The 25024-nt window shown below is 45.5% G+C and overlaps 2 protein-coding genes across 3 annotated transcripts in view; both read right to left on the reverse strand.

Annotated features, from left to right (window-relative positions):
* Nucleotides 1–15882: 15882 nt before the first annotated feature.
* LOC119269003 (proline-rich receptor-like protein kinase PERK2) overlaps nucleotides 15883–25024 on the reverse strand; it is an 11172-nt gene continuing 2030 nt past the window's right edge. Inside the window, exons 1-8 of one of the 2 annotated variants that reach the window (XM_037550743.1) lie at nucleotides 18630–19705; nucleotides 17700–18158; nucleotides 17533–17619; nucleotides 17354–17424; nucleotides 17197–17273; nucleotides 16944–17091; nucleotides 16594–16755; nucleotides 15883–16502 (exon numbers count right to left, since the gene is read on the reverse strand). In XM_037550743.1, coding sequence (XP_037406640.1) covers nucleotides 16110–16502; nucleotides 16594–16755; nucleotides 16944–17091; nucleotides 17197–17273; nucleotides 17354–17424; nucleotides 17533–17619; nucleotides 17700–18158; nucleotides 18630–19494 — 2262 coding nt within the window. In that variant the 5' untranslated portion in view covers nucleotides 19495–19705 and the 3' untranslated portion in view covers nucleotides 15883–16109. Of the gene's footprint in view, nucleotides 16503–16593; nucleotides 16756–16943; nucleotides 17092–17196; nucleotides 17274–17353; nucleotides 17425–17532; nucleotides 17620–17699; nucleotides 18159–18629; nucleotides 19706–25024 lie in introns of those variants that run through there. The other variant, XM_037550744.1, reaches the window with a different exon arrangement.
* Nucleotides 22216–23339, reverse strand: LOC119269004 (leucine-rich repeat extensin-like protein 3). Its single transcript, XM_037550746.1, has one exon. It carries the CDS (start codon nucleotides 23200–23202, stop codon nucleotides 22228–22230), a length of 975 nt encoding a protein of 324 aa, XP_037406643.1. The 5' UTR covers nucleotides 23203–23339; the 3' UTR covers nucleotides 22216–22227.

The following is a 25024-nucleotide window of genomic DNA, read 5'->3' on the forward strand; positions in this document are numbered from 1 at the left end:
ATCAAAATTTGATAAAGGGCATGATTGCACTTTCAGGATTGGACAAAGTTTGTTTATATTTCCAGTTTAATTATGATGCGGTGCATCTGAATTGTTTAAATTTATGTTGAAATATGGTGCTTTTTCTTTGGAATGTTTGTGCAAAAGTTTAAAAGAAAGAGCATACATTTTTAGGGTATTAAGTGTTAGGGAAGGTCTAGGTGTGGCAAAAGCTTAATGCCTTATATATTAGGGATTGAAGCTGGGGGGTTTAGCAAATTATTGGATAGGCACATGGGCATTTCAAGCCCCAAAGAGGTTGTGCCTTATTGGGAATTTGGTGAATCCCTCCTCTTCACCATCCCCCACATTCCCGCCCATCCCAATCATCCACATTCCCTTGCACATAAAAATGTTGTTTGTTGTAACACCCCGAGACCGATGTGCCAGGTGTCGTCCAGTTATTCGCTGTTGTTGCCTTGTCATTGCTTGCGTGTCATGCTTTGAATATCATGTCATCATGTGCATTTTCTTTTGCATACGTGTTCGTCTCATGCATCCGAACATTTTCCCCGTTGTCCGTTTTGCATTCCGGCGCTCCGTTCTCCTCCGGTGGTCATTTCTACCCTCTTCTCGTGTGTGGGGATTAAACATTTCCGGATTGAACCGAGACTTGCCAAGCGGCCTTGGTTTACTACCGGTAGACCACCTGTCAAGTTTCTTACCATTTGGACTTCGTTTGATACTCCAACAGTTAACCGAGGGACTGAAAAGGCCTCGTGTGTGTTGCAGACCAACACCCCTCCAATTTGGCCCAAAACCCACCAAAACCTTCTCCATCATCTAGAGCGTTCGATCACGATCGCGTGGCCGAAAACCGCACCTCATTTGGACTCTCCTAGCTCCCTCTACCTATAAATATGTGCAACCCGTTCATTTTTGCGGACGAAACCCTAGCCTCTTCTCCACCATGTCGCCGGACACGTCCGGGCGGAGCCGGACATGTCCACCACCGCACTGCCACGTCACCCGACCAATAGGAGGGTGCCACGTCATCACCGCCGCCTCCCTCCTCCACTCGTGCGCCGCCATGTGGCGCTGCCTCCCTCCTCCACCGCGCGGCCCGGGGAAGCCCATCGCGGGCCCGCCCGGGTCCGGATTCCGCCGCCGCCCCGCGTCCTTTCGCCGCCGCGCGCCCGAGGCGCGCCGCCGCCGCCGCCAGGTGTTCCGCCGCGCCACCCTCGCCGGCGTGGCCCGCCGCCACCGCACCCCGCCGGCCCTGCCCCGACGGATCCGTGCCGCCGCTCCGGTTCGTCGCCGGCGTCGCCATACTCGTCGCCGGGCCGGTCGCCTTCCGCCGCCGCCCACGGGCCTCCTCGCCGGCGTCGTCCAACGGCGCCACCCCGCGCCGTGCTCGCCGGAGTTCCACCGCCCTCCGCCGTCATTCGTCGCCGAAGATCCACTCCGGCCGGATATGGGGGAGTGGGATGAGATCCACCACTCCCCTGAACCAAACGGCGTTCCCCGTCCCGGATCCGCGCCGTCCCGCACCACATCATCCCACGTTGACTTTTCTCGCGGGGTAAAATTCCACCAAGTCCTCGAGATTTCCATGTTTCATATGCCCATATTCATCATGTCGTAACTCCTCATTCGTAGCTCCGTTTTGGGCATATAGCATATGAGAATGTTCGTCTCAGAGAGCACATCATTTCATTCAATTGCATCATTTTCATTTGAGTTCATCTTGGTGCCCGAAATGCTGTTGGAAGAGTGATACTTGAGATAATTGTCAGATTTGCTGCTCCATTTAGATATTTGTCATTTTTGCCATGATTATTGTGTGCATGTTATGCCCATGAGCTCTACATATGTTTTGTTAAGGGTTTTGCCATCTTTCCAGGGGTGCAACCCATGTATTTTTGTGATGTGTGTGGTGACTAGCACAAGCTTGCAAAGTGGTGCCTTCGTTAATGCTGATTTCAGGGACTTAGCATTTCCACTAAGTCCTTGATCTGTTTATTTCAATATGCCATATGTTCATGTTGTTTCCTAGTGATCCGTGCCTCTTTTGAGGATGATCAGTAAGGATGTTTTGTTAATCTTGTAGTGCTCTATCCATCCATGTCTTTGTTTGCAATTATGGAGCACCCTATCTTGAGTCAATCGAGCTCTACTTTTGCTATTTCATGAATCTGGGCAGATTGTCTACTTGTTAGCGATTTTGCCGATGATGTTGTAGTTGATCTGTGCCTGCTATGCTATTGTTCTTGCCATGTATAGCTTGTATTTTGTGTATTCTTGATGGGTGTATGCTTAGATTGTCATGACTTGCTCTGTAGTGAGTGCATCGAGCTCGTAAACATGCCTACTTGATATCTGTTTTCAGCATGCTCCAGTTTTCACTAAGTCTGTGATCTGATTATGTTTTTGCCATGTTCACATGCTTGCAATTGTATTTTCTGATCCCTTTTGGCTCAAGGTCACTAAGGGATTTTTGTTAAGCTCTTTGAGTAGCTCCATGCCATGCTTTACTTTGCCATGTTCAGGTCCTGTAGCATATAGTTTTCATGCTCCAAAGTGTGCTACCTGATCTGAAATTCCAGGCTTGTGTTAATTTCAGTAAGTCTGAAATCTGTTTATCATATGCATTTTTGCCATGCTTGTTTGAACCTGTTAATGTATGAATTGGCCGTAGCTCAGTGCTAGACTTTTGTTAAGCATCATGAATGGATCCCTGCCATGTATTTTGTTGCCATATTTGGGTGTTGTAGCATGTTCATCTCATTGCATTTAGATGGCTACTTGCTGTAAATCGCAGACCGGTGCCATATTTGAATTGCTTGCCATTTCCAAACCGTAACTCCGATTCCGGTGATCTTTATATCGTTTTCAAGCAACTTCATCTCATCTTTCCAGTGGCACACTTGGCTTTCCAAGTTGAGGCCAGGTTCATTCGTTCATTGACAAATCATGCATATGCATCGCATCCCGCATCCCGCATATCATACCATGTTCATGTGTTGGTTGTTTACTATGTTGTGTGCTTCTTTTCCGGTGTTTGCTTCTTCGGGTTGGTTTCGATAACGTCGCGTTGTGAGGACTCGTTCTTCTACGTTCTGTTTGTATTCTTCATGGACTCGTTCTTCTTCCTTGTGGGATTTCAGGCAAGATGACCGTACCCTCAAAATCACTTCTATCTTTGCTTGCTAATTGCTCGCTCTTTTGCTATGCCTATGCTGCGATACCGACCACTTGCTTATCATGCCTCCCATATGTTAAACCAAGCCTCTAACCCACCTTGTCCTAGCAAACTGTTGTTTGGCTATGTTACCGCTTTGCTCAGCCCCTCTTATAGCGTTGTTAGTTGCAGGTGAAGATTGAAGCTTGTTCCATGTTGGAACACGGATATTTTGTTGGGATATCACGATATATCTTATTTAATTAATGCATCTATATACTTGGTAAAGGGTGGAAGGCTCGGCCTTATGCCTGGTGTTTTGTTCCACTCTTGCCGCCCTAGTTTCCGTCATATCGGTGTTATGTTCCTAGATTTTGCGTTCCTTACACGGTTGGGTTATAATGGGAACCCCTTGACAGTTTGCTTTGAATAAAACTCCTCCAGCAAGGCCCAACATTGGTTTTACCATTTGCCACCTAGCCTTTTTTCCCTTGGGTTAGGCCAGCCCAAGGGTCATCTTTATTTTAACCCCCGGGCCAGTGCTTGTCTAAGTGTTGGTCCAAACTAGAGCCCCTTGCAGCGCCGCCTCGGGGAAACTCGAGGGCTGGTTTTAGTTGTACGGATTGCTTATCCGGTGTTGCCCTGAGAACGAGATATCTGCATCTCCCATCAGGATGTCGGCGCATCGGGCGGTCTTGCTGGACTTGTTTTACCATTGTCGATGATGTCTTGTAGAACCGGGATACTGAGTCTGATCGGAATGTCTCGGGAGGAGGTCTATTCCTTCGTTGACCGTGAGAGCTTGTCATGGGCTAAGTTGGGACACCCCTGCAGGGTTTTGAACTTTTGAAAGCCGTGCCCGCGGTTATGGGCAGATGGGAATTTGTTAACGTCCGGTTGTAGAAAACCTGAAGTTGACCTTAATTAAAATACATCAACCGCGTGTGTAACCGTGATGGTCTCTTTCCGGCGGAGTCCGAGAAGTGAACACGGTGTTGGAGTTATGCTTGACGTAGGTTGTTATAGGATCACTTCTTGATCATACTTTTACCGACCGTGCTTTGCCTTCTCTTCTCGCTCTCATTTGCGTATGTTAGCCACCATATATGCTAGTCGCTTGCTGCAGCTCCACCTCTTACCTTTACCTTACCCATAAGCTTAAATAGTCTTGATCGCGAGGGTGCGAGATTGCTGAGTCTCCGTGACTCACAGATACTTCCAAAACCAGCTTGCAGGTGCCGATAAGTCCGTGCAGATGACGCAACCAAGCTCAGGAGGAGCTCGTTGAAGATCTTGTCCTTTGTGTTGTTTCGTTCTAGTTGATCAGTAGTGGAGCCCAGTTGGGGTCGATCGGGGACCTTTGTCGCATTTGGGGTTCTTCTTTTATTTTGGTTCCGTAGTCGGACCTTGATTGTATCTGGATGATGTAATGCTTTATTCATGTAATTGTGTGAAGTGGCGATTGTAAGCCAACTATGTATCTCTTTTCCCTTATTGTATTACATGGGTTGTGTGAAGATTACCTCACTTGCGACATTGCTTTCAATGCGGTTATTCCTCTAAGTCGTGCTTCGACACGTGGGAGATATAGCCGCATCGAGAGCGTTACATTTGGTAGGTTGGGACTCCCTTTGTACTACTTGTTAATAAAAATGTGATCTTTACAACACATTTTGCAGCAGTTCATCACAGCAAGAACATAACTTTGCATGCCTTGGAATTAATATCTGATGACAGCATCATAATTGTTCATAGCAACATGACTTGGAAACAATATCTCATCTGTGATCTTGATACCACCGCATCAATAATAGTTCATCGCAGTGACAACAGTTCACCCCAAGAGTTATCTAATTTTGCCTGCTACACTTAGTAATTGTACAATAGCTCACAATCCATTATAATTTTGCAGACCAAGTAAGGTCGAGAAATGATGTTGTTATACAGATGAATTTCTCGTTCGATTCCATGCTCATCAATCTTTTGAGTGCCTAAAAGTTTATCCAACTTATTTAGTATTGCTTCTTTGGGTGCCAGGAACCCAATGAAACAAAAAGAGATAAATATGCTTGTTGGTGCTTCCAGTTTTTCAACGACTTATTTAGTTTCGCTTCTTTAACTATCATAGTAGCATGACAATATGCAAATCATTTCCTAGGAGTTTCGTATTTTGTACTACCGAGGAAATAATCTCAGGTTAAGTATTGCACTCTAGCTGGCATGCTGGAGCATTAGGAAAAATACACACCAGGAACCTTCCACACAAGAAGAAACCATTGCTTACTCTCATCTGCTAAAATTTCAGGTAGGGAATTGATGGATGTACAAACTATGTGCAAAGAGTTTTGCATATGTACAAACAGGTGTGCATACATACAGAATTTGACCATGCAATTGCTAATTGATCACTCAAGAGCTTGTAGAAATTATCCAAAGATATGTGAAAACTTCTTCAACTCCAATTATATTTATTCTCCAATGATTTCAAATAATGATCAAATGGAGATTTAGAACTAAGCTAAGGTATCATGTGACTCATACTCATGTACCTCTAAACCATCGTACCCAACACAAGAATAAAAAAAAGTTTCAAAATATACAGGAGAAAAAAATACATAACTAGCTTTCACGCATACGCCAAGCAGTAAAAGCAACAAAATTTACTATTTCATGAGACCAAATGGCAGTGTTATTTCCACAATCATCGTCAGAAAACTGTCCATCGGCTAGCCACAATAGTACCGTCATTTCATCAAACAACCACGATCTAGGAAGAAATGCAAAGGCAGCTGATATGTCTCCAATGTATCTATAATTTTTTATTGTTACATGCTGTTATATTATCAATCTTGGATGTTTTATAATCACTTTATAGTCATTTTATATCATTTTTTGGTACTAACCTATTGACATAGTGCCAAGTGCCAGTTGCTGTTTTTCCCATGTTTTTTACATTGCAGAAAATCAATATCAAACGGAGTCCAAATGCCATGAAACTTTACGGAGATTTTTTATGGGCCATAAGAATTGTTGAGGAAATCGTTAACTGGTAGCTCCTCGGTTGGCTGACGAGTAGGGGATTAATAGGCTAATCGGCAAGTTAATCGGACATTTAATCAGACGATTTATCGGTTTATCCGCTACTCGGTGACCCTACGAGTAGGGATTAATCGGCAAGTTAACTGGTTAATCGGACGAATTCTTGAACAGGGGCCATAAGGAACACAGCGGGCGCTGGCTGCGCCTGGGGGTGCCCCGAGGGGAGCACAACCCACCAGGGCGTGCCAGGAGGCCTAGGCGTGCCCTGGTGGGTTGTGCCCACCTCGGGTGCCCCCCGGACCACCTCTTTGCTCTATAAATACCCCAATATTAAAGAAACCCTAGGGGAGTTGATGAAATATTTATCCAGCCACCGCATAGTCCAGAACCACCAGATCCAATCTAGACACCATCTCGGATGGGGTTCACCACCTCCATTGGTGCCTCTCCGATGATGCATGAGTAGTTCTTTGTAGACCTTCGGGTTCGTAGTTAGTAGCTAGATGGCTTCATCTCTCTCTCTCTTGATTCTCAATACAATGGTCTCTTGGAGATCCATATGATGTAACTCTTTTGTGGTGTGTTTGTTGGGATCGATGAACTTTGAGTTTATGATCAGATCTATCTTTTTATATCCATGAAAAAATTTGAGTTTCTTTGATCTCTTTTATGCATGATCTCTTATAGCCTCGTATTTCTTCTCCGGTATTTGGGTTTTGTTTGGCCAACTTGATCTATTTATCTTGCAATGGGAAGAGGTGCTTTGTAGTGGGTTCGATCTTACGGTGCTTGATCCCAGTGACAGAAAGGGAACCGACACGTATGTATCGTTGCTACTAAGGATAAAACGATGGGGTCTATCTCTACATAGATAGATCTTGTCTACATCATGTTATCGTTCTTATTACAATACTTCGTTTCCCCATGAACTTAATACACTAGATGCATGCTGGATAGCGGTCGATGTGTGGAGTAATAGTAGTAGATGCAGACAGGAGTCGGTCTACTAATATTGGACGTGATGCCTATGTAATGATCATTGCCTGGATATCGTCATGAGTATTTGAAGTTTTATCAATTGCCCAACAGTAATTTATTCACCCACCGTTTGCTATTTTTCTCGAGAGAAGCCACTAGTGAAACCTACGACCCCCGGGTCTCTTTCTCATATTTTTGCCTTTGCGATCTACTTTTTCCTTGCTTTTATTTTCAGATCTATTAAACCAAAAATACAAAAATACCTTGCTGTAATTTATTTTATTTGGCGTTCGATCTATCAATATTTACAACTATCTCACGTCAGTTTGCCAATTTCTGGTGCCGTTACCCGAAAGGGATTGACAACCCCTTTTACACGCCGGGTTGCGAGTATTTTTTATTTGTGTGCAGGTGTTGTTTACGTTATGTTGCTTGGTTCTCCTACTTATTCAATAACATTGGTTTCATATCTGAGGGAAATACCTACCGCCGTTGTGTTGCATCGTCCCTTCCTCTTTGGGGAAATACCGACGTAGCTTCAAGCGACATCAAAAGGAATTCCTGGCACCGTTGTCGGGGAGGATCTTCAACATATACCAGGTTCCTAATCACAAATCTCACCTCCTCGCAATTTACATTATTTTTCATTTGCCTCTCGTTTTCCTCTACCCCACTTCACAAAAATTTATCATTTTATTCGCCTCTCTTTTTCGTTCGCGGTTTACTTGTCGGATCTGCTTTTGAGTGCAATCTTGTTGTGTGGTCACCATGACTCAAGACAACACCAAGTTATGTGATTTCTCAAATACCAACAACAATGATTTTATCGGCACTCCAATTGCTCCTCCCGCCACTAGTGCGGAGTCTTGTGATATTAATACTGCTTTGTTGAATCTTGTGATGAAAGATCAACTTTACGGAACTCCTAATGAGGATGTCGCGTCCCATCTTAATACCTTCGTGAAATTATGCGATATGCAAAAAAAGATGTGGAGAATGATGTGGTGAAGATGAAATTATTTCTGTTTCCTTTGCATGATTCTGCAAAAATTTGGTTCTCTTCTTTGCCTCGTAATAGTATCGATTCTTGGAATAAGTGCAAAGATGTTTTTATCACTAAGTATTTTCCTCTCACAAAAATTATTTCCCTTAGAACCCAGACCATGAATTTCAAGCAACTTGAACATGAGCATGTTGCACAATCTTGGGAAAGGATGAAAATTATGCTAAGGAATTGCCCAACTCATGGGTTTAATCTTTGGATGATCATACAAAAAAATTTATGCGGGGTTGAATTTTGTTTCTCGTAATCTTTTAGATTCCGCCGTGGGTGGGACTTTCATGGAAATAACTTTGGGTGAAGCCACCAAATTGCTTGATAATATTACAGCAAATTATTCGCAATGGCATACCGAAAGAGCTCCTACTAGTAAAAAAGTTAATTCGGTTGAAGAAATTTCTTCTTTGAGTGAAAAAGTTAATGCTCTTGTGAAATTGGTTGCTAGTAGAAGTTCTCCTATTGATTTTAATGATATGCCTTTATGTACTTTGATTTAGCAAAATAGTGATGCCATAGATGTGAATTTTATCTCTCCAAATAATTTCAATAACAATGCTTATAGAGGTACTTTTAATCCTATGCCTTTTCCTAGTAATTCCTCTAATAATTATGGTAATTCCTATGAAAATCAATCTTATAATAATAATAGGAACACCTCTGATCTTGAGAACAATATTAAAGAATTTATCAACACGCAAAATGTTTTCAACACTTCCATAGAGGAAAAGTTGAGTACGATTGATGATTTGTCTAGAAGTGTTGATAGAATTGCTCATGATGTGGAAAATCTCAAGATGAAAATTTTTTGTGCCTAAAGTAGATGAATCAATTAAAGCTCTTTATGTTTCTATGGATGAAAGTAAGAAAAGAACCACTATGCATAGAGCTAAAAGAGAATTTTTAGAAAAAGCGTTTTCTAGTGATTTCTTTTCGCAAAAGTGATGAATATCTTAAAATGATTGGTGTTTCTTCTATTGATTCCTTGTTTAGTAAAGTTAATATTGATGAAAATGGTACTGGAGAAGAGTCAACTTTAGGTAGAAGTCGTCCCAATGATTCGGAGGGTGAAAATCTTGTTGAGAAAATTGATAAAAGTGGGTTTGAAGAGGTCAAAATTTTAGCTAGTGATGTGCCCACTCTTTTGGATTACAAAGACTTTAATTATGATAGTTGCTCTTTTATTGATTGTATTTATTTTTTGCAATCCATGATAAATTCACCCCATGCTTATGAACAAAATAAAGCTTTTACTAAACATATTGTTGATGCTATGATGAAAGCTTTAGAAGAAAAGTTGAAATTAGAAGTTTCAATTCCTAGAAAATTGCATGATGAGTGGGAACCTACTATCAAAGTCAAGATTAAAAATTATGAGTGTTTTGCTTTGTGTGACTTGGGTGCTAGTGTTTCTACAATTCCGAAATCTTTATGTGATGTGCTTGGTCTTACCGATATTGAATCGTGTTCTTTGAATTTGCACTTGGCAGATTCCACTATTAAAATGCCTATGGGAAGAATTAATGATGTTCTTATTCTTTCAAATAGGAATTATGTGCCCATATATTTTATTGTTCTTGATATTGATTGCAATCCTTCTTGTCCAATTATTCTTGGCAGACCGTTTTTACGCACTATTGGTGCCGTGATTGGTATGAAAAAAAGGCAATATTAAGTTCCAATTCCCATTGAGTAAGGGTATGGAACAATTTCATAGAACAAGAATTAGGCCACCATATGAATCAATCATGAGGGAATCTTATGGATCTCGAACCAAAGATGACAAAACTTAGATCCTTCCTTTATGCCTAGCTAAGGGCGTAAAACTATAGCGCTTGTTGGGAGGCAACCCAATGAATAAAATTTATTTTCTATTTTTGCTTCCTGTTTATGAGTGCTAACACAATTATTATACTTTTATGAATGTGTTTTTATGTTTTAATTAGTGTTTGTGCCAAGTAAAGCCTTTAGGATCTTCTTGGGTGATAGTTATTTGATCTTGCTGAAAAAACAGAAACTTTTGCGCTCATGAAAATAATTCTCATTTTTACCAGAGAGCGATAAAATACCCATTACACTTGCAGTAGATCAATATACAAATTTCTCAGGTCATCCTAGTTTTTCAGAATTTTTGGAGTTACAGAAGTATTCAAAATAGTCATATTGCTACAGGCTGTTCTGTTTTGACAGATTCTGTTTTCTTTGTGTTGTGTGCTTATTTTGATGGCTCTATGGTTTTCTTTGATGAGTTTTTGCCATAGAAAAGTTGGAATACAGTAGATATAATGCAAGAACAAAATATGAATTGGTTTGATACAACACTTATAGTAGTGATTTACTTTCTTATACTAACGGACCTCATGAAGGTTTTGTTGAGTTTTGTGTGATTGAAGTTTTCAAGTTTTGGGTTATCTTACGATGGATGAAGGAATAAGGAGTAGAAGAGCCTAAGCTTGGGATGCCCCGGCATCCCAAGCCATTATACAAAAATGAGCGACCAACTAAGCTTAGGGATGCCCCCGAGTGGCATCCCCTCTTTCTTCTAACGACCATCAGTATTTTACTCGAAGCTATATTTTTATTCGTCACATACTATGTGTTTTGCTTGGAGCGTCTTGTATGATATGAGTCTTTGCTTTTTTTATTTTGTGTTTTAAGTCTTGATCCCTTGCTGGACACACCTATTATAGAGAGCCAAAATTATGTCATGATTTGTTAGAATTGCTCTCTTTGCTTCACTTAAATCTTTTATGAGCTATGGACTTGCTCTAGTGCTTCACTTATATCTTTTTTAGCACGGTGTGCTTAGTATTTTTGAAGAAATGCTCTCTTGCTTCACTTAGATTTATTTGAGAGTTAGTAAAATTTTCAAGGAATTCTCTCTTGCTTCACTTAAATTAATTTGAGAGAAAGAAAGAAATATTATGCTCATGATCTTCACTTATATTTGTTTGAGCTTGTCAAAAGCAACACATGAAAATTAGTCCCAAAGTGATAGATATCCAAGAAGGATATAATAAAACTTTCATAAAGATCATTGCACAAAATAAACTTGATTCTTAGTAATAGTTTTGAGATATGATGATGTGATATGTGAGTTGTGTTAACAAGTAATTATGCTTTAGTAAGAATATTGGTGTTAAGGTTTGTGATTCCCTGTGCAAGCACACAAGTCAATAATTGTGCAATGAAATTATATCCTACTTGTGGTGCATTATTTGGTGTTAATTATGCTTAATGCTCGCTTATGAGATTATTCGTTTCTTGGTTGGTCGCTTCTCAATCTTTTGCTAGCCTTCATTTTGCACTAAGTATGATCACTACTTATGCATCCAAAATCCATTAAACCAGTTTTGCCACATAAGTCCACTATATCTACCTATATGTGGTATTCGTTTGCCGTTCTAAGCAAATTTTCATGTGCCATCTCTAATTTTCAAAAAATAAGCTTCTCTTTTATGTGTTCGTTTCGCTCGCGGAGCGGTGAGGGGTGGCTAATATTTTCCATGCTAGATGTGTTATTCTCATGATGAGTGTTTACTCACTTGTCATTGCACGAGAGTATGGCAAAGGAATTAGGGATGCCCAGTCCCGAAATTAAAAAAATTGAATTTACTTTATGTTGTCAAATAATTAATTCCTTGAAAAGTGTTGGTATGAAGGGCACCCGTGGATACGGTTAGCCATGGAAAGTGAAAGTATGGTGGAAAAAGGAATAAACTTTATTTTCTGTTTGGGAACCGCCTATGATGTATCTAGCATGGAAAGTGTTGGGAACTCTAATTCGTTTTCGTTGGTGGGATGGATACACCTCCCAAAATGTTTTTATCTCTAAGTTTTCCGCTTTGAGCTTTGGCACATCTACAAATCCCTACTTCCCTCTGTGAAGGGCCTTTCTTTTTTACTTTATGCAAATTTTTTTTGAATTTGAGTCTCCATCTTCTCTTATTAAAGCACAAACTAGGAGGCAATATGATCGTACCTGAGTATTGGGTGTAGTTAATATGCGAGTGTGTTTCATGAATGGATCGATGATTGAGCATGATGGGCTAGGGATAACTTATTTTAGCGTTGATATTTTGAAAGACGTGGTTGCTTGTTGACATGCTTGAGTATTTAAATTATCATGTCAAAACTAGACTATTGATCTGAACAATATGAAAGTCCAAATGTCCATGCTATAAAGAAAAGAATATGATATGGCATGTTAGGCAGCATTCCACATCAAAAATTCTGTTTTTTATCACTGCCCTACTCAAGGACGAGTAGGAGTTAAGTTTGGGGATGCTGATACGTCTCCAACGTATCTATAATTTTTGATTGTTCCACACTGTTATATTATCAATCTTGGATGTTTTATAATCATTTTATAGTCATTTTACATCATTTTTTTGTTACTAACCTATTGACATAGTGCCAAGTGCCAATTGTTGTTTCTTCCATGTTTTTTACATCGCAGAAAATCAATATCAAATTGAGTCCAAATGCCACAAAACTTTATGGAGATTTTTTATGGGACAAAAGGAACACAATGGGCCCTGGTTGCGCCTGGGGGGTGCCCCGAGGGGAGCAAAACCCACCAGGGCGCGCTAGGAGGCCCAGGCGCGCCCTGGTGGGTTGTGCCCACCTCGGGTGCCCCCCGAACCGCCTCTTTGCTTTATAAATACCCCAATATTCCAGAAACCCTAGGGGGTCGATGAAATATTCATCCAGCCGCCGCAGAGTCCAGAACCTTCAGATCCAATCTAGACACCATCTCGGATGGGGTTCACCACCTCCATTGATGTCTCTCCGATGATGCATGAGTAGTTCTTTGTAGACCTTCGGGTCCGTAGTTAGTAGCTAGATGGCTTCATCTCTCTCTCTCTCTCTCTTGATTCTCAATACAATGGTCTCTTGGAGATCCATATGATGTAACTCTTTTGCGATGTGTTTGTTGGGATTGATGAACTTTGAGTTTATGATTAGATCTACCTTTTTATATCCATGAAAGTATTTGAGTTTCTTTGATCTCTTTTATGCATGATCTCTTATAGCCTCGTATTTCTTCTCCGATATTTGGGTTTTGTTGATCTATTTATTTTGCAATGGGAAGATGTGCTTTGTAGTGGGTTCGATCTTACGGTGCTTGATCCTAGTGACAGAAAGGGAACCGACACGTATGTATCGTTGCTACTAAGGATAAAACGATGGGGTCTATCTCTACATAGATAGATCTTGTCTACATCATGTCATCGTTCTTATTGCATTACTTCATTTTCCCATGAACTTAATACACTAGATGCATGCTAGATAGCGGTTGATGTGTGGAGTAATAGTGGTAGATGCACGCAGGAGTCGGTCTACTAATCTTGGACGTGATGCCTATGTGATGATCATTGCATGGATATCATCATGAGTATTTGAAGTTTTATCAATTACCCAACAGTAATTTGTTCAGCCATCGTTTGCTATTTTTCTCGAGAGAAGCCACTAGTGAAACCTACGGCCCCCGGGTCTCTTTCTCATATTTTTGCCTTTGCGATCTACTTTTTCCTTGCTTTTATTTTCAGATCTATTAAACCCAAAACACAAAATACTTTGCTGTGATTTATTTTATTTGGCGTTCGATCTATCAATATTTACAACTCTCTCACGTCCGTTTGCCAATTTCTGGCACCGTTACCCGAAAGGGATTGACAACCCCTTTTACACGTCGGATTGCGAGTATTTGTTATTTGTGTGCAGGTGTTGTTTACGTTGTGTTGCTTGGTTCTCCTACTGGTTCGATAACCTTGGTTTCATATCTGAGGGAAATACCTACCGCCGCTGTGCTGCATCATCCCTTCCTCTTTGGAAAAATACCGACGTAGCTTCAAGTGACATCAGCAACCTAGGATGAAGTGAACTTGGTGATATCCATGGTGCTCTCGGAGGCGAAGTGCATGGCAAGCTCGCCGGGGAGAACGATGCGCATGGAGTTCTAGACCTCACCGGAGGTGGCATCCATGGTGGATAGAGGCAACAAAACATAGGGGAGGGGAGAGCAGGGGTGGTTCGTCGCATTAGACGAATCAAGAAGCAAGGGTGGCAGCCGTGGAGGAGCTCGTGGCGGTGCCAACCCTACAACTAGAGGGGTGGAAGGGAGGGGAGGAGAGTGGTTTGAAATGACCCCCGAGGAGTTGTCGGTGAAGGGAAGGTGGCGGCTCATTGAAGGAGAGAGCGAAGTATCCGTTCTCATTGTGCTTTTTTTAGAACAATCCTTTAGGTTTTATTCATCACAATAATTCTTACAGGGATTAAACTGGCATGGAGTGAGACTCCTAGCCATACATGGCGACCACTAGTAGATATAAACAAAACATAGCAAGATTATAAGCTTACATATTAGAACTCCTATTTCCAGGCACTAAATTAAATCCGGAAAAGGCATTCCTCCTTGTTGTAATCTCCCTAATAATGGCTCATGTATCACACTCTGCAACTGATTGATATCTTTCTCAGAATGAGAGCAATCTAAAGCAATGTGGATTTGTTGAAGACCAAGATCATTAGCGAGGGCACAAGCTACGAGCTAAACTTTCAAGAATAAGTGGATCACTGATAAGATCAAACCGGTAGCCGAACATCACAGATAATACCATGTCTAGTCTTTGCAAACAGACACAATAGTGGCACCTATGCCATTCCTCGAAACTACGACGTCAACATTTACTTTGTCCATTCCCATCGAAGGAGGGGTCCATCTTGCGTACCACCTAAAAGTTATTTTTCTAATTTTAATCTATTATAAGCCACCACGGTGTCAGCATAGGCAACCCCAGAAAGTACACTATGACAACACCAGATGATTTTCATCATTCTAACCTTAATCTATTGAGTCACCACGGGTGTCTCCACAAGTTATACTACAATATGCATCATGTAATCTCATTAACTACCAAAGGATAAAGAAACTCATAGATGAGCAAGATTTAACTCAACACAAACATAATATGAAGGGAACACATCACATATTCAACTCTATTAATAAAGCCCATGATCACAATAAAGATCGCAACTCACATAATCAAGGGAGGGAGATAAAACACATAGCTAATGAGTGAAAATCTCCTGCACTCTTGGTGAAAATCTTCGTCCCCTTGGGACGCCACATTGGTCCTCTCCCTCCCCTTCGGCACACGGGGCGAAAAATCTTCATTTGCTTTGGCGCATGGCGTTGTTCCCTTCCTTGGAGGGGGAGGGGGCTCATCGTCGATGAGTGCATGTAGTTATCACTCCTGGCGGCGATTCTCATGCGCTTCTCCTCAACGACACTCTAGCGGCGTTTGCTAGTTCACTCTTGTGCGTTTTTTTTTTTGCATCTTTGATGTGTTTTGTCATGTTTTTTTCTACCAGCTCTCGAGGATTTCCTCAACATCTTGTACCCTTGTTCGGCCGATTGGTTTTATTTTGATCAGTTTTGCTAAAGCACATTTAGATGTGCCATAAGTATTACACATCTAAGTCCTATGTCATTGATCATACATTAAGATTCGTGCGGATATTTTCTTTTTCTTTTTTCTTTTTCTATTTATGCTTGTTTCACTCACTTAGATGTGCAATAATTAGAGCACATCTAGATGTGCCCGAGGCACACTATTTTGATATAAAAGGGGACAAGAGCATGTTCCAAGAATTCTCCATCATCTCTTTCTGTTTTATTCACCTTTGTGGTTAATTAATGGACACACATACAGGTTACAACTTCTTCCACCACCCACCAAAAATCGCATGAACCCGAAATCTGAAACAAAGAAACGCAAACCAAATCCCACAGCGACAGCATCACATATGTACACGAGCGAAGATTCCTTGACCACCCGCTCGTAAATATTCAGTACGTCTCGTCAGTCGTCACCCCCGACCGGTACGTCTGACGGTGGTGCGCCTGCTGAACCCCTCCGTGGTTCCGCGTCCCGCCTCACCGCTGCCCCCCTCGGCGGAGCCCCTGCCTGCGCCGGCTCTGTGCGGGAAGTCCGTCATGTCCTCCGTGTCCGCCGCGCTGCTGGCCGTGTACTCGCTGGACGGGTTCAGCCCGTACTCGCTCGTCGGCGCGCTCATCTCGCTGCTGGCGTACTCGCTGATGGTGCCGCCGGCCGTCCCGGTGCCCGGCCCGAACGCCATCCTCCTGAGCCGCCTGACTTCGTCCGTGTTGCCGCCCCCTGAGCGATGCATCGCGCTCTGGCCCGGCGCCATGCCGCCGTTCAGGTCCTCCGCCGACAGCTCGCCCTCCAGGTACCGGACAATCTGATCACATACCATTGACACGAGTGCGTCACTTGCTTGTTAATGATGTAGTGTAGCGGGTGAGTTAGCATGTAGTGGATTGGGCACGCACCTGTGCCATCCGCGGGCGAGAGCGCGCCGTCTGGCGCACGGCGGCGGCGGCGCAGGCGACGAGCCGCGCCATGTCGTAGGCGTCGTAGTTGGTCCCCAGCTCCGGGTCGATCAGCTCCTCGTAGTTTTCCTCCTCCAAGGCCTTGGTCAGCAGGGGCTTTGCCTGTTCGGAACCCATCGAGGAAACGAATCTGTTACTGCTCGCTGCATTTGCGGTGGGAGATAGGCATCGGATGATCAAGTGGGAATAAACACCACCCTACTCTACACAGCTCTAGTTCAAACACGAGTAATTTGGATAAATTTGCGAGAAGGAATTAAATTCAGGCGATGGGTGGTTTGGCAACTCACCCAAGTAGCCAATGTTTCGGGCTGGTGATCTGAGGATGCCATGATAGGCTTCCGTCCGGTGATGAGCTCCAGAAGCATCACGCCGAAGGAGTAGACGTCGGACCGGTCGGTTACTTTGCCGGTGGCGTAATATTCCGGCGCCAGGTATCTTAAGATAAAAAGTTTTGACAACACTAAGATTAGTCCACATGCTCCCATGATTCATATACGCGGGCAGTTTGTTGGGTTTCTGAATAGTAATCAACTGTCTTACCCAAATGTTCCCATTACGCGCGTAGAAACAGCAGTGTGTTCTGCTTCTTGGCATTTTGCCAGCCCAAAATCTGCAACCTGCACGTAGCAAGAGTTAGATACAAGCAGACGATGCTTCAATTGTATTGTTGGGTTTTGAGTTTTGACGATTTATATACCTTGGGCTCGTAGTTGTAGTCGAGGAGGATGTTGGCTGCCTTGATGTCACGGTGGATGATCTTAGGATGACCTGAGATCAAAGCCAGCCATTTAAACATTCAGTGCCAGAACATCTTCAGGCAACAAAATCCTTATCAAACTGAAATGAACTACTGCCCGTAATGCAAGAAGAACTCACAGTCCTCGTGCAGATACGCGAGGCCCTTCGCCGAGCCGACGGCGATCTTCCACCGGCGCGGCCAGTCCAGCGTCGCGCGGCCGCTCCCTGAGACCAGCCTCTTGTGTCAGTCCCAGCACTTCCAAAACCAACAGAGCAGAGCAGTTCGACGGGTGTAGCGTGCGTACCGTGGTGCAGGTGGGACTCGAGGGTCTTGTTGGGGACGTACTCGTAGACGAGGAGGCGCTGCTCGGCGTGGATGCAGAAGCCGACGAGGGAGACGAGGTTCTTGTGGTGCACGCGGCTGATGATGTCCACCTCGGCGCGGAACTCGCGGTGGCCCTGCCCGCTGCCGGCGCGCAGCTTCTTGATGGCCACCTCCTGCCCGTTCACCGTGCCCTTGTACACGTGCCCGAACCCGCCCTGCCCCAGCAGGTTCGCCTCCGAGAACCCGTCCGCCGCCGCCGCCAGCTCGTCGTACCCGAGCGTGCCGCCCGTCATGGCCGGGAGCGGCGGCCCGCCCGGGTCGCCCCCGCCGCTGCTCTGCGCCCACGAGTGCATCAGCGGCGGCGTCGACGACGGCGTCGACAGCGCGTGCGACTGCTGCAGCGGCGTCGTCGGCTGCCTCGGGTCGTAGAAGAAATCCGCTGGCACGAAAAAAACGATCGGTCAATTCGCCACTCGCACCAACACATTCAGAATTTGAATTTCACACCACTCGCACCAACACATTCAGAATTTGAATTTCAGATGAGGGTTGTTAAGTTTCTAGATGGAAAATCGGCAGCCCGCGTAGCACTGGCGAAAGAAAGTGGAGCACTAATAATCATGTCGGCGCAAGCAGCTCTAGTACGTGGGTCGCGCGCTGGCACGCTGCGCCGTGCCGCGGCGCGAGTCGCTGTCAGGCTGTCACGAGCACCGTGCCGTAGCATCGGGAGAGAATGGCGCGCGGACTCGCACTAGCACCGCGCGTCAGATAACGCGTTGTGTGCAGTTGCACCGATGGACGACGTCACATGATGGCATCCATCGCGGAAAAAGTCACGCGCGCGCGCGCGCGTCAAGAATGGCGTTCTCGCGACCGGGCGTATGCAATCTCTACAGTAATGTGTACGCACCTCGGGTCTCCGGCCTTCGGAGACGGCGCCGCCTGGACACGAAGCAGAAGATCAGGGCGGCCGCGAGCCCGAGCAAGACCACCGTCCCGACGGCCACGCCCACGCCCACCGCGGTCCCGCTGCTTGAAGAGGACTTTGCCGAGGTCGACGGCGCGGACGCTGACTGCGGCGGCGGGGGCGGAGACAACGTTAGAGGTGACGGCGGAGGCGCTGCTGCGGCTGGGGCGTCGTTCGGGGGCGGCGGCGAAGATGGGACGTCTTCGGGAGGTGGCGGCGTTGCGTCAGGCAGCGGTGGAGATGAACGTGGCACGTTCGTCGGGGGAGGTGGGGATGACGGCGGCGGCCTGCTAGGAGTTGGCGTCGGTGTTGGTGTAGGCGTTGGCCTTGGTGGAGGTGGGGATGGTGTTACTGGCGTTGGGTTTGGCGGCGTCGGTGTTGGCCTTGGTGGAGGTGGCGATGGTGTTACTGGCGGTGGGTTTGGCGTCGGCGTTGGCCTTGGTGGAGGAGGAGGGTTCACCGGCGGGTTGACTGGAGGAGGCGTGCTGGCACCGTCCGGAGGAGGTGGATTTACCGGTGGCGGTGGCGTCGCGGCGGCGTCTGGCGGAGGTGGGGTCACCGGAGGCGTCCCAGAGGCGTCCGGGGGTGGTGGCGTCCCGGCGGCGTCCGGAGGAGGTGGAGAGACCGGCGTAACAACGGGTGGCGTCGGAGCAGGAGTCACCCGCGGCGTCTCGCCAGCGTCCGGAGCAGGGGGAGAGACCGGCGTAACCGGCGCCGGAGTCACCGGCGGCGTCCCGCCAGCGTCCGGAGCAGGCGGGGACACGGGCGTAACCGGCGCCGGAGTCACCGAAGGAGATGGACCGGACATGGCGGCCGCGGCGTACGTGGTGCGTGCAAGTGCCTAACGTTAAACCCTGCTACGACTGGCTACGACTAAAATAGCGATCGATGGCCGATGGCTAACAGAGGAGAGAGGAGACGGAGGCGCCGGTGCGAACGGCAAAGAGATTAGAGATCTATGGGCCGCTGCCAGCAGTTTAGCCGTTGTGTGGTTTTGCTCGGCATGGCCGTGTACAAACAAATCCCCATTTCTTTCTCCTATTGGCTTTGCTTGCGTGGTTACCAGTATAAAAGAAAAGAATTGGCTTGCCTCTCTTTTCTTTCTTTTTGTGGTATCCACTACCCAGGGTTTGTTCGATCGGATTGACTTGACCGTGCCAAAGTCAATCAGTGAGCCCGCATTTCTTGTTAGCATTAGCCTAGTGCTAATAATGCCTAGGTTTGGATATTTTCAACAACAAAAAAATGCCTAGGTTTGGATTGCAGGTGGACCAGGTCAGATCGATGATACGGCAGAGCACGCGACGAGCGGCTGGCTCAGCAACCTCACCAACTTCTGGTGCCTAGGCCGTGCAACAGTCATGGCCTGACGGCTCGTTTTCATAGCGTCTACTGCTGGACTAGCGAGTAGCGACTAACCAAGTTGCGCTGCAGCTGGCTCGTAGGAGGACTACTTTCCAGAGGAACTGTGGCGGCGGGAACATGTCTGAAATGTTATGTCAAGACGTGTGCCTATTCCATCTCATATTTCCAATCGAATGTACCCGCGCTATATCTTCTCGAGATGAGTAAAATGCATCCTCTGATAAGGCTAATGCATCATCTGAATTGAATTATATCGTATAATAATACAACGAACAGTGGACTATAAGTAGTTGTCACGTCACCTATAACCCGGTAATAGATAGCCAACCTTACAACCTCACAAACTCTTAATTCTCACCCGCTTCCCTTCTTTCTCTTCTCCAACTAAGCAAATATATAATATTTAAACTCTTATAGCCTGCTTACATCACCTTATTGTATTTGCTCTAACCAAACGCATCGACAAGTTCATAACCACCAATGCATTTTTACACTGTCAAGAACTCTTACTGAAATGCAGTTTGGAGCAAGCGGTGGCGGGAGGCACGCGACAGACTCAGCAGTGGCGGAGCGTGAATGATATGCATCGCTTATTGCGATACGTACCATCGTGATCGCCCACTAGCATTTGAATTTGGGCACACAAGTGGTTTTCTGAACATTCCAGAAGCTTTTCATCCGTTTTTGGGAAGCTTCTCAAACATTTTCTTCCTATGGTTTTCCTAAGTGATTTTCCCGAATTATTCAAGTTTTTCCCTTTTTTTACTTTCTTTCCTTTTGTGTTTTTATTTTTCTTGTTTATTCCTTTTTTATTGTTTCTTTTCTTTTTAAATTTGGTGACATCTTTTTGAATTTGAGAATATTTTTTGAATTCATGTAACTTTTTTGAATTAGCGAGAATTTTTTGAATTTGAGAATACTTTTTTAATTCATGTACCTTTTTTGAATTAGTGAGAATTTTTTTAATTTTGGAAACAATTTTATAAATTTTTGAATTTTTTTGAATCCATGAACAGCAAGAGATTTCGATAGCAATTTTTTTTTAATTTATGAAATTTTTATTTTTCGTATTTGTGAACAATATTTGAAATCATGAACAATTTCTGAATTCTTGATTTTTGTAAAAAAGCTGAGGATAATTTTAGAAGTAATGAAAAAAAATACAAACTCATGAACATTTTTGGAATCCAGGAACAATTTTTCAAACTTGTAAATATTTGTGAATTTGCGGACATTTTGTTTCAAATTTGTGAAACTTTTAAAATTCGATAACTTTTTCCCAAATCTGTGCATTTTTTTATCCACAAACATTTTTGGGTTTTTTAATGCAGTGGGGAAAAGGAAAAGAAAAAACGAAGGAATAAATCCCACAGATCCTACCTACTACTCCCTCCGTTCCTAAATATTTGTTTTTTAGAGACTTCAACAAGTGACTACATACCGAGCAAAATGAATGAATCTACACTCTAAAATATGTCTATATACATTCGTATGTGGTAGTCTATTGAAAATCTCTAAAAAAACAAATATTTAGAAATAGAGGGAGTAATAGCTAATGGGCCAGCAGCCTGAGCAATCGGCACAGGCGATGCATATCAGCGGTGGCAAGACACACGAAGGCGCGGCTCGGCATGGCTGGCAGTGCATGCAGCAGGGGGCGACGTCGTTGCACGGGGCAGGTCCCTCGGCTGGGTTAGTCTACAAACGGCGGCGGCAAGAGCAGCTACAGCTAGCAGCCCTATGATGGCACGACGACGGCGGGCGTCGGTATGACGCGGCACGACGGTGACAACCAGCAGAGCCGATGCTGCGAGCTCTGCGGCAGCGCGTGGTTCAATGGATACGGCGCAGCTCGGCACAGGCAATGCTATCGGTATCAGCGGGACGCGGGCACGCGGCACAACCACATAGTCTCAGAGTGCAAATGCACGGCGGCAGCTCGGCTGCACAGCTGAATGCGGACGTACGGCAGGACGAGGGCGAGCGTTATTTTCACGTGTATGTACAGTTTTGGATTTTTAGACCGCGGCTGGCGAATGTACCGCATATGAGTAGCGTTGTTATGTATGGATTAATGGGCTTGAATTTGGGTTGCGGCGGACCAACATGTGTTTAATCTTGACTAGCAACATGGTTTACTGAAGTAGGAGTATGAGCTTACGAAAGTTTCAGAAAATCAGGGCTGCTTCGTGTACGCACCTCGAGTCCCGGGCGGCGGCACCCTACGGCGACGGCGCCGCCTGGCCAGGAAGAAGAAGATGACTGCCGCGAGGCCGAGCAAAACCACCGCCCCGACGGCCACGCCCACGCCCACGCCCACCGTGGTCTTGCTGCTTGACGAGGACTTGGCCAAGGTCGCCGGCGCGTCCGTTGAGAGCGGCGGAGGAGGCGGAGACCACGTTACAGGTGACGGCGGAGGCGCTTGTTCAGCTGGGGCGTCGTTCGGGGCCGGCGGCGAATATGGGACGTCGTCAGGAGGTGGCGGCGTGGCGTCAGGCGGCGGTGGAGATGAACGTGGCACGTCGGTCGGCGGAGCTGGGGATGATGGCGGCGGCCTGGGAGGAGCTGGTGTTGGGTTTGGCGTAGGCGTGGGACTTGGTGGAGGCGGCGACGGCGTAACTGGCGTTGGGTTTGGCCGCGTCGGCGGCCTTGGTGGAGGTGGCGACGGTGGTGGCGGAGGAGGATTCACCGGGGGTTCCGCTGGAGGGTCTGCCGGTGGCTCCACTGGAGGATTTACGATGGTCGGGGGTTTCGCGGTAGTAGGCGGAACTGCTGCTACCTGAGGAGGTAGTGAAGGTGGAATTGCTACCGGAGGAGGTGGTGGTGGAGCAGTCACCGGAGAAGGCGGAATTGCTGCCGGAGGAGGTGGTGATGGAGTCTCCGGAGTAGGAGGAATGGCTTCCGGAGGCGGTGGTGATGGAGTCACCGGAGGAGGAGGAGGAGTGGCTTCCGGAGGCGGTGGTGATGGAGTCACCGGAGGAGGCGGAGTAAACATGCTAGTGTCCGGAGGAGGTGGGCTATTCACTGGGGCCACCGGAGGCGTCACGACGGGATTGTCTGGAGGAGATGGGGTCACCGGCGTAACCGGAGGCGTCGGAGATGGAGTAACCGGTGGCGACCCGCCGGCGTCCGGAGGAGGTGAACTAGACATGGTGGCTGCTGCGGCTTGGTGGTGCAAGTGCAAGTGCCTAAGGTTTAACTGTGAGCATGGCTACGAGTTATTACGTCTACTAATATACCGATGGGCAAAGAGAGGAGAGGAGAGGAGAAGACTAAGTACGGGCTGGACGCAGTTAGTGATGAGGTTGGCCATGCAGAATTCTTCTCATGGCTTTGCTTATATTACTGGGTTCAAGCGACAGCAACATATCATACGAATTTTGGGCTTCTGTAAAATAATAGGCTCGTCTCTTTCCTTTCTTATTATTCTAGGATCCACTATCCGGTGTTTGTTAGATAAGATTGACCGGGCCAAAGTCAACGAAGCCTGATCGATCATTTTGTTACATTTGTTTTTATTTTCTATTTTTCGGGCAACTGAAAAAAAAATGGTTTCGGTCAAGATGCATGCTCAAAGCAGGGATGCGGACATGGCGGCTGGGCGGAGGCAAGCCGAGGGTTGACCGCATGGGTGCGGGGTGGCGGTAGGGGTGTGATACGCCGGCGAACCGTGAGCTGTGGAGACGAGTTCGCCAGTTGATGGTGGGGGTGCACACGCGGGGAGGAGTGGTTCTTAGGGTGTGTCTTTGGCAACGACGACTCAACAGGCGTAGAGGCTCGGGCAGGGCAAGCCGACGAGGCAACTCGAATAGAGAGGGGCGTCGACACCGACCATGGGTGACGTGAACACTATGAGGCCAATGATGATGGGCGGACTAACATGGGTGGGAGAAAGACGGAGAGAAGAGGAATGAAGACGAAGTATTGGTGACTAAAAGTAGTTTTTTCTTTAACTGGGGGTGAAAGATAGGTACCCCTTTTTGTTAGCATTGGGGTAGTGCTAATCATGTCAAGTTTGGGAAGACGATACCAAAAATGACATTTTATCATATGAATGTAATATACTGTGCATGTATCTATCTCTTTTTAAATACGCACAAACATGTTTATCATGCATGCATCTATCATCTATTATTGGTTTGAGATTCGTGGCATGTTTTTTGATTGACCAAAGTTTGTTTTGTTTCATAGTGTTACATTACCTTTTTTTTCTTGTTTTGGAATGTATCATGTGTTTCTCTTGTGTACCAACAAATACGAGTGCACTTGTCCCATAGTGGATTTGTTGGTACATAATGAAACATGACGATGCATTCTGAAGCCAGAAAAAAAACATTATATAATATATAATACGCCCCCTTAAATAAATATTAGTGATTTAAACGCGCTCTTATATTTCTTTACGGTGGGAGTACTTTAAAACAATTGTCAAAAGCCATAAAAGATATCACGAATCTCAAAGTAACAATGAAAGGCGAATCCATGCATGATATTTCATATGGATGATCGATCCAGCAGTTATCATGTAACAAGCAACCAAGGTTTTGGCTATCAGATAGATCGATCCAACATTTATATCTATGACCGGGCCATGGACTGGGGGTGCATCATCATGCCAGTAGTCGGCCCACTAGGCCACAGTGTGGCCCATGCCTACTACTTGACAGATGGCCTCATCAGAAGGCGTAACCATGTTGGTGGTCAAGGCAGGCATCCCGAGGATCTCGAAACATCCCATCCGGTTGTAATAGACCTAGCACTCTTATAAACCCTAGCATTGTTCCTTATATAAGGCGAGGTTAGGGCTAGTCTATATATAATCTTGAATAGATACTTACAGTGAGTACCATATTCAAGTAACCTCACATAGACACCGACATAACCGTGACACCCCATCGAGTACTGATGTCAAGTAGTTTGATCACCAGTTTACTTGACATGAGTGCTCGATGGGGTGTTACGCGTAATTCTAC

This window comes from Triticum dicoccoides, chromosome 3A, assembly GCF_002162155.2.
Source record: "Triticum dicoccoides isolate Atlit2015 ecotype Zavitan chromosome 3A, WEW_v2.0, whole genome shotgun sequence".
NCBI lineage: Eukaryota > Viridiplantae > Streptophyta > Magnoliopsida > Poales > Poaceae > Triticum > Triticum dicoccoides.